This window comes from Aythya ferina (assembly GCF_964211825.1).
Source record: "Aythya ferina genome assembly, chromosome: 2".
Taxonomy (NCBI): Eukaryota; Metazoa; Chordata; class Aves; order Anseriformes; family Anatidae; genus Aythya; species Aythya ferina.
Window position 1 is genome coordinate 148,159,380 of NC_140297.1, and position 14,030 is coordinate 148,173,409.

At 41.0% G+C, this 14,030-nt stretch overlaps 2 protein-coding genes across 3 annotated transcripts in view; one reads left to right on the forward strand and one right to left on the reverse strand.

Moving 5' to 3' along the window:
* MRPL13 (mitochondrial ribosomal protein L13) overlaps window positions 1-11,987 on the reverse strand; it is a gene marked incomplete at its 3' end in the record, with an annotated part of 34,027 nt that extends 22,040 nt beyond the window's left edge. For both annotated transcript variants that reach the window (XM_084507426.1, XM_084507427.1), the window contains exons 1-4: window positions 11,744-11,987; window positions 9,252-9,375; window positions 5,317-5,410; window positions 4,025-4,085 (exon numbers count right to left, since the gene is read on the reverse strand). In XM_084507426.1, coding sequence (XP_084363552.1) covers window positions 4,025-4,085; window positions 5,317-5,410; window positions 9,252-9,375; window positions 11,744-11,770 — 306 coding nt within the window. In that variant the 5' untranslated portion in view covers window positions 11,771-11,987. The remainder of the gene's footprint in view (window positions 1-4,024; window positions 4,086-5,316; window positions 5,411-9,251; window positions 9,376-11,743) is intronic.
* Window positions 11,769-14,030, forward strand: part of MTBP (MDM2 binding protein) — a gene marked incomplete at its 5' end in the record, with an annotated part of 30,831 nt that continues 28,569 nt past the window's right edge. Inside the window, 3 exons of the mRNA XM_084507425.1 lie at window positions 11,769-12,006; window positions 13,370-13,450; window positions 13,954-14,027. Of these exons, the coding sequence (XP_084363551.1) occupies window positions 11,769-12,006; window positions 13,370-13,450; window positions 13,954-14,027 (393 nt within the window). The remainder of the gene's footprint in view (window positions 12,007-13,369; window positions 13,451-13,953; window positions 14,028-14,030) is intronic.

Sequence of the window (14,030 nt, forward strand, 5' to 3'; positions counted from 1 at the left end):
CAGGGCCAGCAGCTGAACAAACCCAAACCCTGACACCCCCGGAGGCTTCCTCACAGCGTGCATCTGCAGAGCGACCCTGGCTTCATAATCTGCCTTAGCAGGTGCCGCTCCTCCCGAGTAATTATTGCTCATTATTTCTTTGTCAGAGGCAACACAGCTTCTGAATGCTGCAGAGGTCAGTCCTCTCACCAAGTATTTGGTATTAGCCAAACGTGATCTTTCTTTTTTGAGGGAGTTTCTGGCGCAACTAAATAAGAAAAAAAAATAAAGCCAAGTTTTGATTATTTTTAAAACTTGAAATAGAATAAAAATTGGTTGGAAATTTTATCCTGACTGGACTATTAACCGGTTCTGCATATTAAAACTGTCAACATATTCTGCAGGCATTTTAACTAAAAATCTTATGATTTTTCCAGATATTTTTTCCCCAATATTTTGTTCCCTCTCATATCTGTGACAGTTAAAAAAAAAAAAAAAAAAGTACACATGATCTCTTAGCTTCCCATACAACTACTTTGAAGCCTAATTTTGAAAATGTTGGTCTTGTACCTATTAGCATTTTCCCAGCTAAACAAAACTGCTTCAAGTTCTATTAAAAACAACAATGAAAACACAAAACGTCTATGCGTTCCAGACACCCGTGCCTCAAATAAAGGAGTTTAACTGTTTCCTTTATTTTTGATTCTCCTTGGAAGAGGAACACTAAACCTTTCAGACGAGATTTCAGCAACTTACAATGGAAATGAATGCTGTACCTACCACGTATCCTAAAGGAGTGGCTGTACCATACAGGTATTAACATTGTATTACTCTGATGGAGAGGGACTATTTTGTATGGCCACAAGCTGCTCTGCTGCACCTAGAGAACAAGTTTAATACCTTAGTCTACGGGTTGTCTGAGAATTGACACTGTATCTAAGAGAGAGAAAGAAAATGCTGAAACATGAAGCTGTTTTTTCTTTATTAAACACTTCCTGGAGCAGCCTGGCCAAGTCTAAGAGAGCTCTTCTCGGGTATTCTCCAGAAGAGCAGACAACTGAAACCAGTGGAACTTTTATAGAAATTCACAGACATCCCCTTCCCCACGCCTCCCAAAGGGATTCAAAGGTGTTAAAGGCAAAAATGTGCTAGAATATTTGCTTTTGATATCTTTTTGGCAAGAATTGTAACTTCTACCTTTCCATGAAAACAAAAGTTTCCAAATTGCTGAAAAAAATTGGCACAATCCACACAGAACTGAGTGGAACATCAACTACACAGACCTCTTTTTTTTTTTCCTTTATTCTTTTCAACTTAAAAGTTGAGCAATTGGAGAAGGCAGCTCAGAGAGGCTGTCATTGGAGGCTTCCAAGCCCAGTCTAGGTAAGCTCCCATCAGCCCTACCTGACCTGGAAGGCAATAGTGCAGCAGGTTGGACTAGGGATCTCCAGAGGTTCCCTCCATCCTATTTAAGAAACCAACATGTATACACACGTTCAAAATTCAGTAGAAATCCTTCTCAAGCACTAACTACCATGCATGAGGGGAAAAAAAGTAAGGTCCAAAGTTAATGAGATAAATGCAATGAGGTCGAACTACATTAAGTGAGATTATCAGATGATCATCATGTTTGTCTTCCTCCTTATGAAAAAACAAGAATTGATCAAGGATGATTATTTAACAATACTGCCATAAACATGTCTATATTCCAACAACTTTACTTGAGATTTTCGTCCCCCCTGCAAATAAATTACATCATTTTGTATCAAATTATTCATTACAGCCATTTTAATTTGCTCCCAATAATTTAATGGCTTAATTTTTGTAACGGCACTTTTTCCAAAATCAATGTTGACTCCTGTAATGAGGAGCCATCAGGATGAGCTAGCAGGAGATAACAGGACCAAGGGCAGAAAAGAAGTACTAGCCTCCAGGATGAAAACAATGCTTTAAAGTATGAAGACCGATTCCAAAAAAAGATGTATTCAACTTCCTACAACCTATATAGTTCTACTGCCTCTCAGCAATTGAATCTAACACAATTTTTAAAAAAAAAGTTTGTTTTTTTAATTCAAAAAAGTGAAAACAATGTAGTTTATCTAAGTCTCCATGGTATTTTGAAGAACCAAATGATGCTTCAGCTAGACATTGGCCTTCTGCATGGTAATTATTTTTCAGTACTGAGTTATATAGATAGGTCTTTAAAAGGGAATGAGTGCAGTGATAGGACAAGGAGTAATGGCTTTAATCTAAAAGAGGGGAGATTTAGATTAGATGTTAGGAAGAAATTCCTCACTCAGAGGGTGGTGAGGCACTAACACAGGCTGCCCAGAGAAGCTGTGGATGCCCCATCCCTGGAGATGTTTAAGGCCAGGCTGGATGGGGCTTTGGGCAACCTGGTCTGGTGGGAGGTGTCCCTGCTCATGGCAGGGGGCTGGAACTGGGTGGTCGTTAAGGTCTTTCCCTTCTATTTCCAAACTATTCCGTGATTCCCAAAATAAAACATGTTAATAAATCACTATCCTAATTTTCATCTTTATTTTATCCCAGTAGATTTCACACCAAAACAGTAAACAAATGTTTCTAGCCATAAAAACCTTTGGTAGTCAAAAACTGTGACCGCTGCATATATAGAACATATCCTGCCAAATTACCACCCACTACTTTTTAATAGGGACATTCAAGCACTTTGACAGAATTAAGGAGTTAATTGCTGAGAGCTATCCAGAATTGCTTTTTTATTTAAAAAGTTTCTCTTGCTAAATTAGACCAAGTCCTGAGCCACATCACCATTTGCCGAATCTCTGTCCAACATGTTTTAGTTATTGGCAATGCATTTAATCCTCCTCTGTTTCCACAGAAATTCATCTAGGAGTCTGGCAAGAAAAGAGATATTTCAGAACAAATGCCAGTAGGTAATTTATAGAACATCTAATTCTCAGGCCCTAACAAATTGTGTTACACTGCCTCCCAGTGCATAGCTTTTGTCTGAAGCTCAAATGGAAAAAGTTGGAGAACGTTTCAGACGTGGAACTACCCAAAGGAATTACAACTGTGTTAGAGCCGTTTCTTAAAAGCATTTAAGCACTTTGTAAAAATTCTAGGTAGAAAGTGTAATTGAACTGCAAGATTTAATTATTTCACCATTTCATTTTAAATAAATAAAATATATATAAAAAAAAGTAGATAAATTCTTGCGGCAGACTTTTTTTTAAATTAAAGTCTTGGGATAAACGAATTTATCCCAACAAATTTATCTGAATCACAGATTAAAAACATCAGTGACAAAATCCAATAATTTGGCAGCAGACAATTTCACTAGGAAAAGGAAGAAGTATTTTAATATTTTACATATAAGGTGACTCAAGGCAAAGTATTTGAAGTAAAAACTTCAAAAACTATTTTTTTTTTAATTAGTAACAACAACACTGTTGTTCAGCAGAATTAATAATGGTCCAATACAGACATTTACTAAAGAGGCTGAAGCTCAATGTAGTCACCACTTCAAACCCTCTCATAGACCATGAATACACAGCATTGTAGACAAGATCTCAATAAATAAATAAATCATTTAACAAAACCTACAGTTGAATTCTAACGGGAGAAGGAGGCAGGTGTACTCTCTAACACTTTTTAATATTATCCTTAATATTTTTAATATTACCCTTACTCTTGCTGGCTCTTAATCTGCTACGGTTGTTAAACTGAAGCACTGCTTAGCTAAGTCTAAGCTGAGTCACTTTGACAACGACAAAGGTCAGACCTTTGAAACTAAAAGCAAGTGAATCAGTCAAAAATGGGCAAAGCAAATAAACCTGATTTGCTCATTTGGACAGCATGCATGAAACACAAAAATTCACGACCTACAATCTGACCCTCAAAACATGCTGTGTCCAAGAACACAGTCAACAAGCCAAGCCCCATTAATAAAATGTTCACAATCACATTTAACACAGATAAGAGTAACCCATTCTGCGTAGGGGAACAAATTAAATGAAAACACACCTACTTTCCAAATGAAAAAGAAAAAACACAAACCACTTACAGCAGTTGGGTCTTTCAAATGGAGCTGAGTTGCTGTCACCTGTTTGAAACCACCAGGATAACTAGAGAAACAGAAGAAACATACAGGCTTAGTGCTATATGCTCAAGCATGATGTTAACACAAATATCAGAGTATCTTAGCATCACAGAATCATCTGGGTTGGAAGAGACCTTCAAGATCATCAAGTCCACCATCAGCCTGACCTACTTAGTCTTAGTGAAATGGTGTAGTTGCACTAATTTACATTTAAGCATATACTTTAAATGGTGCAAGAAATCAAACAGATGTCAGGTAAAACAGATTCCTTTCATTTAATTATGTTATTAGGAATCAGCCTAACTGAAATGAAAATAAACCCAACATCATTAGAACTGTCCACTTAGGGAGCTGTACAGATTTAAGTATTTCTTTAATTGCACAACTGCTTTCGCTTCCTTATTGAAAAATTTAAAGAAGTCATTAAGAGCAGGGGAGAAAAAAAAAAACTTGATTTCCATTAACTCTGACAAGAACTTCTCAGCAACTCAAAAAAGGAACTTCAAAGGACAAAGGACTGAAACATCAATACCAGCAAAATTAGCTTTCTCAACTTGATTTAATAATCTCCCAACTGGATACATTTTAACACTTTGGAAATAATTATCTAGTGTTGCCACAGCATAAAATAGGAGTGACTGTTCTTATTTGACTGAACTGATCCATACTGTAATTGTTTATTGTACTTCCATCTATAAAGAAGCTGTATCTGACAAAATAATATCCTACACACTATTGTATACATTGGTACCTCTTCAGAGTATCTCATTTTTTACCAGTTTTTACAGTTATTTTGGAGAAATTTAAATCTGATATCCAACATGAAGCACATTTTCTTTTTTCTTTGGTTCCTTGACTTAAGAACGTATCAATCTTGGTATCAAGTGTTAAATAGGGTAATGTAATTGTAGTTGGCATCTGTATACATCTTAAACATATAAATAGGAAAGCCTTCTACTGCTTAATAGATACAGTAGTCATGATCTTTGCTTAATCTCCACACAAAATAATGTGGTCTACGCAATCTGTTAGTTTACTCCATTGTCATGGCTAAAACAGACTAAATCAGATTATTTCCCTAACAATATACACTTCAAAAAAAAAGTCTTGCATACTTTTAAACATTGTAACAGATGCAACCACAAAACAAACACATAAGTTGCAATTCCCTTTTGAAGCAACATGCTAAAAAGACTGCAACTCTTAAGAAAATTACATTAAATTTACCACCAGCTCATCACTACAAAGTGCCTTACCCAGTATGTGAAGAGTATACTTTTTGCTCCCATTTGTTACCAGAAAAAGCAATGTGTCTTGTATTTATTATGACAACGTGATCTCCACAGTCACCTACAAGGTAGAAAGCAGTAGAAAATATTAAGAGAACCCAGGAATAATCAACCAAAATAACAGCTACAAAGGGTGTATATATGTTCACCTAAGATCCAGTTGCCTGGCCTAGGAGCAAGTATTTTATTTTAGTCAACATAACACATGCTGTATATGAACCTGTTTTAAATATTCAGGGAAAAAAAGGTAAGCTCTAAACAACAATCCTAAATGTTTTCGTTTTCTTATAAAACACTGCCAATGTTTACCAGAGGACTGAACACTTTGGGTAAGTAAAATAGTTCTACTAAAGAACTACAGCCTAGGGCTCAATGTATCTAAGATGCAAAGAGATTTCAAATAAAAATCAACTCTGTTGAGGGGAAAAAAAAAAAAAAAATCACCCCCCCCCCCAACACATTCTCATCAGTCAAGCAAAAGTGAATGTTACAGCAGACAGATGCATTTACTGGTTCCTGTAGTAACAGCAACTTCCATATCAACTGTTTGTTGTAACTATTTTTTTTTAATTGCAAAGCCTTATGTTCTGTCAGCAATACCTTGCCAGGAATAGTTACTTTACTGATCTTATTTACTAGTTTATTAGTTACTTATTTACTATACAACCCTTACTGTCTAAAAAAATACAATGAAAATATGAAAAAATGGAGTTTTTCATTTTAGAGGTAATTGTGATCAGCTGTACAAGCTATAACCAACCACCCGCTGAATCAACTGCAAAGTTCAAAAAGTCCAAAGTTCACCTTCTTAGGCATCACAATATTAGAATAAAAGCATTTGAAAACTCCTTTGATTACAGCATTCCTTAGTAGGTTACAAAGCAGCTACACAAAGAAGGAACTGAATAGAATATTCATGTTTCGCATGAGCATATAATAAGTAAGGTGTGAAACTTCGATTGGTTAAAGTTTTCTACCATTTTCTAATCTTCTGTTCCTTTACTGCTCTATTTTCAACTACAGCTGAAGCTCAAACACAATTTCAGTATCTTCTCTGATATTTATCATCTTCGACTGACAGATCTGTTCTAAAACACTGTATCTAAATGCATTTGCCAGGAAGCTGATATTGGATTTTGTGCCTTTTTTGTTGCTGTTGTTGTTATTGCTGTTTTTTGTTTGTTTGTTTTTGTTTTGTTGGGAAAAGAAAAGAATAAGTTCATCTATGGAAATTTTTGCCCAAAGTTCTCCACCTGAATAATACTGAATTAACAATTCTATACACTGATAAATCCATTGCAAACAACATTAAGCAGCCAAGTTAAAAACTAACCTATCCAAATAATGACTGCAACCCGTTCTTTTATAGTAGACCAAACTGATGAATAGAATTCAGAATTTCAAATTAATACATTAGTCTCCACTAGTCTTTTAACAGCGTTGCTTCCATCACCTCAGGGACAACCACTCTCAATAGGAAGACAGCAAAAATACTTACCAGCTGCACAAACACAAATTGCATCCTACTTTTGAAAAAGATTACTCAAGAAAACTCTTCCTTCAGGTTATGATGTCATATCCAAAATTTCTCTTTTATAGTTTTCTCCAGAAATGCACAAAACCAAGGCCATAGTATTCTCTCACACTATAGCATATGCTACTTGTTAAATACAATGTAAATGTTACACCTCTTCAGATGAAGCTAACCTGCTCAGGGGTTCCATTCTGTGTCACCGAATGTTTGTAACTTCTCAGCAATTCCTACCTCACAATAAAAACACAGGCTTCACATAGGTGCTTTTTTCCTCCTACATTTCAATTATGGACTAAATGCTGTTTGAAGGCACCATCAACTGTTAGCTCACAAGACTGACAACCTACTTGCCAATTCTTTCATTACAAGACAAGTTTGAGCTGCTGCTTCGAGCCATTTGAAACTAACATTGCAAGCAAGAGTAGTACCTGGGCCAGATCTGGCTTGCGGAGCATTTCCATCTAACCTAGTCTTCTCTGAGGATGCAGAGAACAGCCGCTCGTGTAGAAAATCCTGCCCAAATAACACAAGTGGTTTGCCTATGCTTGCTCGTGATTCAATACAAAGAACCAGACTACACAATTTTTGAAAAATGTAGCTCACTATTTTTGGTTCCTTACTGTGAAGCTGCTTGCAAAGACAGGATGTAAGGGAAAGAGAATAGAGGGAAGGGAAGGTACAGAAGAAAGCAAAAAAATCCAGATTCAAATCTCACGAACAAAACTTGTATCACCTTTTAAGGCATATGGTCTGACAGCATCTAAAAAGTCTAATGCTTTGGAGAATAAATAAAGATTATCCCTAAAACAGACAATAAACGTACATAACATCATATTTATTTCTTTTCCCTACCCACAGCTTAATTTCAGTTCCAGATATTTTTCAAAACAATAAATAAATAATGATTTTACGGAAAGGTGTCTGTCAACCCAGAAAACCAAAATGCCTCACAATCTTATTCTGCCTAAGGAACTCTTATCTCACAGATGCTAAAATATTTCTTGTTAGTTTAGGTAAAAAGAAAGACATGCTGAGCACACCAACCATAAATTCATCCATCCTTTGCTTCCTTAAAGAGTATCAAATGTCTCCCACTGGTAGTAATCTATCAATCTCAGGTGTAATGCATTTGGTACTGATTTATAGAATAGTTTAGACCGAATGAAGTTATCCTTGAAATGGCTTTCCAGGATTTTTATAACTTCATGAACATAAAACCATCAAAGATCTTTCCCATGGGACAGCCAAAAGAATTTTCCCTCCATCTGCTTTATTTTTTTAAGATATCCTTAGACTCCAGTGACATCTTGTGGATACAGCAAGTTTTGCAATAGCAATATTTGGGTATTTTAAATATCTTCCAAAAACTACAAATACTACCTTTTATTATGACAATCAGATCAAGTATAATTTTAGTGTTTACATTAGACATGTATGAGCAAAGCTTAATGCTTCTTTATGCTTCAGTAAAGTCTCTTGAACAGGGATCATCATTTATTATCATTTATCTATAAAATGCTCATCACAGTGAGACAAGCACTATGGTATTACCAATAACGAGCAAGGTGTCTTTAGTGCTGAATCTTCTAAACAGTAGATAAGCAAGGTTTTTTGTCATTGGATCTAGAAAATATCTTTCATCAATAATTGTGTCTCCTATTTCAAAATCAGACAGGTTCTAGTCTCATCGTCACAAAGTGGCTGATGTCGGAAGCCATATGGTCCAAGCCCTGCTCCAGCAGGGACACCTACAGCCAGCTGCCCAAGACCATGTCCAGATGGCTTTTGAGTATCTCCAAGGAAGGAGGCCCCAAAACCTTTCTGGGCAACCTGTGCCAGTGCTCTGTCACCTGCACAGCACAGAAGTGCTTCCCGATGTTCGAAGGGAACCTCCTGTGTGCCAGTTTGTGTCTCCTGGCTCATACACACAGGACTTTTTCGCACGTTGTTCAGAATGAAGAACTGTTCCAAGGTGCTGTGGTGCTGTACAACTACTGAACAGTAGCGTTCAGAAAAATCTAATCAAGAATCATGTCAGTGTTTCATTACATGCACTGTGAATTAGTTTTTTGTTTAAAAACAGTGCAACAAAACACATTTTGAACTTAAAAAAATAACTGAGGCAACTGAATCCCATCATAATTTTGCTACTAAAATTGAATAATGAATTAGTAACAAGCTTTGTATGGATTGGTAAAGACAATGGCCTAAACCTCTGGAGAGGTATGAAGGGAAAACACGGGAAATGAAATTGAACCCTTTATAATTTACAAACTGAAAAATGCAACCTTGTAAAAAGCACTGTTTTTTAAGAATGAAATTAAAAGAAAAATACATTAAAAATGCTTCTGTGTACTGCAATACTCACTTAGTGCATGATAAATAGGTTTATGCCTGCCTTCAAGTCTGATTACAGTCGCAGCTGCTATTTTTCCTGGTGGTTGCATCTTTGCATCTAGGAGATACCAAGCTCTGGCAAAAGTAGCCCATTGCTAAAGAGAAAGAGAAGTGGTACTTAATATAGGAAAAGAATACACTACCATAAATGAATCTAGCTTCTCTGATTTGATCAATGCATTCTTTTACATTTCAAGCACCATAAGAAATACTAATATTCAAAAACACCGCCTGTCATGTAGCATTAGGGTAGAGCACAGTGCTAGACATTGTATCATAGAATCATCAGGGTTGGGAAAGCTCTCCAAAATCATCTGGTCCAACCATCCCCCTACTGCCAATGTCACCCACTAAACCATGTCCCTAAGCACCAGGCCCAACCTTTCCTTGAACATCTCCAGGGACGGTGACTCCACCACCTCCCTGGGCAACCCGTCCCAGTGCCTGACTGCTCTTTCTGAGAAATGTCTCCTCATTTCCAACCTGAACCTCCCATGGCACAACTCGAGGCCATTCCCTCTGGTCCTATCACTGGTTACCTGTGAGAAAAGGCCGACCCCCAGCTCCCCACCCCTTCCTTTCAGGTAGCTGCAGAGAGCAATGAGGCCTCCCCTGAGCCTCCTCTTCCCCACACCAACCAGCCCCAGCTCTCTCAGCCGCTCCTCACAGGACTTGTGCCCCAGGCCCTTCCTCAGCTTCGTAGCCCTGCTCTGGGCACGCTCCAGGGCCTCGGTGTCCTTCTGGGACTGAGGGGCCCAAAGCTGAACACAGCACTCGAGGTGCGGTCTCACCAGAGAAGAGTATAGGGGCATGATCACCTTCCTGGTCCTGCTGGCTGCACTATTCCTGATACAAGCCAGGATGCTCTTGGCCTTCTTGGCAACCTGGACACACAGCCGGCTCATGTTCAGGATGCAACTTACTGAGAGTGCACTCAATTCTCTTACCCAAGTCATCCATAAAGGTATTAAAGAGGATGGGCCCCAACACTGACCCCTGGGGAACACCAGATGTGGCCATTTGACAGCTGGATTTCACTCCGTTCACCACTACTCTCTGGGCCCAGCCATCCAGCCAGTTTTTAATCCAGCAAAGCATGTACCTGTCCAAGCCATGGGCTGCCTGCTTCTCCAGGAGAATACTATGGGAGACTGTGTCAAAGCCCTTGCTGAAGTCTAGGTAGACTACTCAACAGCCTTTCCCTCATCCACCAGGTGGGTCACCCAGTCACAGAAGGAGGTGAGGCTGGTCAGGCAGGACTTCCCTTTCAGAAACTTGTGCTGACTGGGCCTGATCCCCTGGTGGTCCTGCATACATTGTGTGATTACACTCCAGATGAGCTGTTCCATCACCTTTCCTGACACTGAGGTCAGGCCGACAGGCCTGTAGTTCCCCAGGTCCTTATGACCCTTCTTATAGATGGGCGTCACATTAGCAAGTCTCCAGTCATCTAGGACCTCTCTGGATGACCATGACTGCTGACAGATGATGGAAAGCAACTCGGCAATCACATCTGCCAACTCCCTCAGCACCCTCAGGTGGATCCCATCTGGTCTCATGGACTTGTGACAGTCCAGATGGAGCAGCAGGTCTCTAACTGTTTCCACCTGAACTGTGTGTGTGTGGGGGGGGTGTTCTATTCCTCATCCCAGACTTTCAGGTCAGGAGGCTGAGTACCCTGAGGATAAATGCTCTGGCTAGTAAAGACACATGCAAAGAAGACATTAAGAACCTCAGCCTTTAACTTATCCTCAGTAGTCACGTTCCCCTCCTGCATCCAGTAAAGGATGGAGATTCTCCTTGGTCCTCCTCTTGCCATTAATATATTTATAAAAACATTTTTTGTTATCTTTAAGCACAGTGGCCAGGTTGAGCTTGTACAGTGGTTTGGCCTTCCTGATTTTTTCTCTGCACATGCTGGCAATTTTCTTGTACTCTCCCTGTGTTGCCTGCCCCTTCTTCCACCAGACACAAACTCTCTTTTTCTCCCGGACACTCAGCAGAAGTTCCCTGTTCAGCTACACCGATCTTCTTCCCCACTGACTCATCTTACGGCGCACAGGGACAGCCTGCTCCTGCACCTTTAAGACCTCCTGTGCTGCATTTGCTGCTTGGAGTGGTTCATTGAATGGTTTGGGTTGGAAGGGACCTTAAAGCCCACCCAGTTCCACCCAGTTCCACCCCCCAGCCTCTCTGGGCTGCCTGAGCAACACCTAAACACACTTCTGTGCCTACTAACAACCCTATGCGCCTTCAGCGGGCAGCCTTGTCCCTCTCAGCTCCCTTCCCTTCCCCAGCAGCCCCACAGCGGGCATTGCCTGCTCCTTCCAGCAGCGCCCACGCCAGCCGAGCAGTGCCCGGCCATGGCACCCACAAAATGGCGGCCGCCAGCAGCCCGCCGCCACACGGAGGGCAGCGGCCACCGCGGTGTCCCCTCGCCTGAGGGGCTAGCCCCGCACTCACCTGGGCAGCCTTGGTGTAACTGGCCATGGCCGCTGCGGCTCAAGGGGAAGGGAAACGGAGCCCATCGGCCCCGGGAAGCGGAAACGTCGCCCTGCGAGGGGCGGTGCAGGGGGCGGGCAGCGCGGGCTGCTCGGAGCCCTGCTGGTGGCGGCGGCTCCTCCGTCTCCCTCTCCCTGCCCGTCCTCGGCCGGCCATGGACCGCTACGTGCTGCTCCTCAGCTGGGGGGAGCGCAGGGCTGAGGGCGGTGCGGAGCCCGCTGCAGGTATCGCTGCATCAAGGGGGCGATGCTGAACGGGGGCTGCCGCCGAGGAGGGGGGGACGCGGGGCAGGGCACGGAGCGGGAGCCTCCATCGTGAGGGCTGGAGAGGGGGAATTAGCCTCGGTACGGCTTTCCTAGGGCTTGTAAGGTGTGTGTCCTAGAGATATGTTCCTTAAGTTCTTGTGCTTTCACCCGGTTAAGCGATGCCCCTGCCTCAAACGCCTCGGGGGTTGTTCTCGAAGACTTTTTCTTTATGCTTTCTGGTCTAGGGTCTGTGCGCAAGTCTGTTTTCATGATTATTACCTTGATAAAAATCATTTCCTTTCAGAATAGAAGGCTTTAACGACTTTAGCCTTAAGAAGTTTAGGTTATTTGAGTTTTGTTACAACACTGATGTTAGCTAACTGGAAAATTTCAGAGAGATCACAGGATGGTCGAGGCTGGCAGGGCTCTCTGGGGTCCACCTGGTCCCACCCCAGCTCAGGCAGAGACACCCAGAGCAGTGTGCCCAGGACCACGTCCAGGTGGCTTTTGAAGATCACTAAGGTGGAGACACCACAGCCTCTCTGAGCAACGTGTGCCAGTGCTTGATCACCTGCACAGCACAGAAGTGCTTCCTGATGTTCAGGGGAACCTTCTGTGTGCCACTTTGTGCCCATTGCCTCTTGTCCTGCCACTGGGCACCACTGAAAAGGGCTGGGCTCTGTCTTCTTTGCACCCTCCTTCCAGATACTGATATATAGTGATAAGATCTTCCCATAGCCTTTTCTTGTCAAGGTTGAATGGTCCCAACTATCTCAGCCTTTCCTTGTAGAAGAGGTGCTCCAGCCCCCTCATCATCTTTGTGCCCCTCCACTGGACTTTTCCTAGGACCTCCAGGTCTCTCTCATACCAGTTAGCACAGGTCTGGTCACAGCAGTCCTGGTGCAACCTCCCCAATGCTGATCACCTCCCTTGGCCTGCTGATGGTGCTTGCCTAGTGCAGCCAAGAATACCATTAGCGTTCCTAGCTGCAAGGGCACGCTGCTGGCTCATGGTCAATACAGTGTCCACCAAGACCCCCAGGTCCTTTTCTGCCCCCCAGCATGTCCTGGTGTCCAGGGTTGGATCTTCCTGGGTGCGGTTCTTTGCACTTCTTGCTGAACTTCATGAGGTTCTTATCAGCCCATTTCTTCAGCTTGTAAATCAATATATCCAGTAGTTTAACTAGAACTTTATATTAGTCTTCTTAGACTCCTGCAAATCTGTACTTGACACTTCTTTTAAACAAAACTTTTAATGTTAAACTGAACTTTAAATTGCATTTGCAATAAGCGAGATTTACCTTCTGGAAGTCAGAGGATTTAAGAAAATCTTCTTTTTCCAGCTGTGACTGCTGCAAATGTTTATAAACTTCTGAAAGAAAACTGTAATTCATCTACAAACACAGATGCAAGGACATTCCCAGGTAAGCATAGTAATATATGCCAAATGTTGTCAAGGAATTGGCCTAGGCAAATCTATTATTTACATGAAACAAATCAGAAACTTGAGGAAATCCAGTTTCTCTTGCTCTTGCTGCTACCATTTCTATGGAGAACTGATTTTCCTTTAGCAGCTCAGCTGTTAGCATATGATTAAATATACCAGGCACTGGAAATGAAAGACAAGTGTCTTGAAAGGCTGACAAATTTCAATCTATTTTAAGACTGACTGAGAGTAGAAAAGGGCTTGTTTCTCATGTCAGCGTGCAGCTTGATATTTTCATGCCTATGATTTTTGTTACTCCTGTGATCTATGTTTTTTTCAGTAGAAGCATTATTTGTCTGTTGGATAGCAATTCAGAACCCCACACTATGAGAATTTATTAAATCATTTTATCATCTTAAAATGGAGTTCTGAAGATCTGCTTTAGTACATTTAGTTTGTAGTGGATTGATTATTTTAAATCCTTGTTGTGTCTCTTTTCAGCATGTTCATTGGCTGGTATCCCAGGCATAAGGAAATGGTATTTTGCAAGTCATGTTATATGTGGTTATTATCAGGTA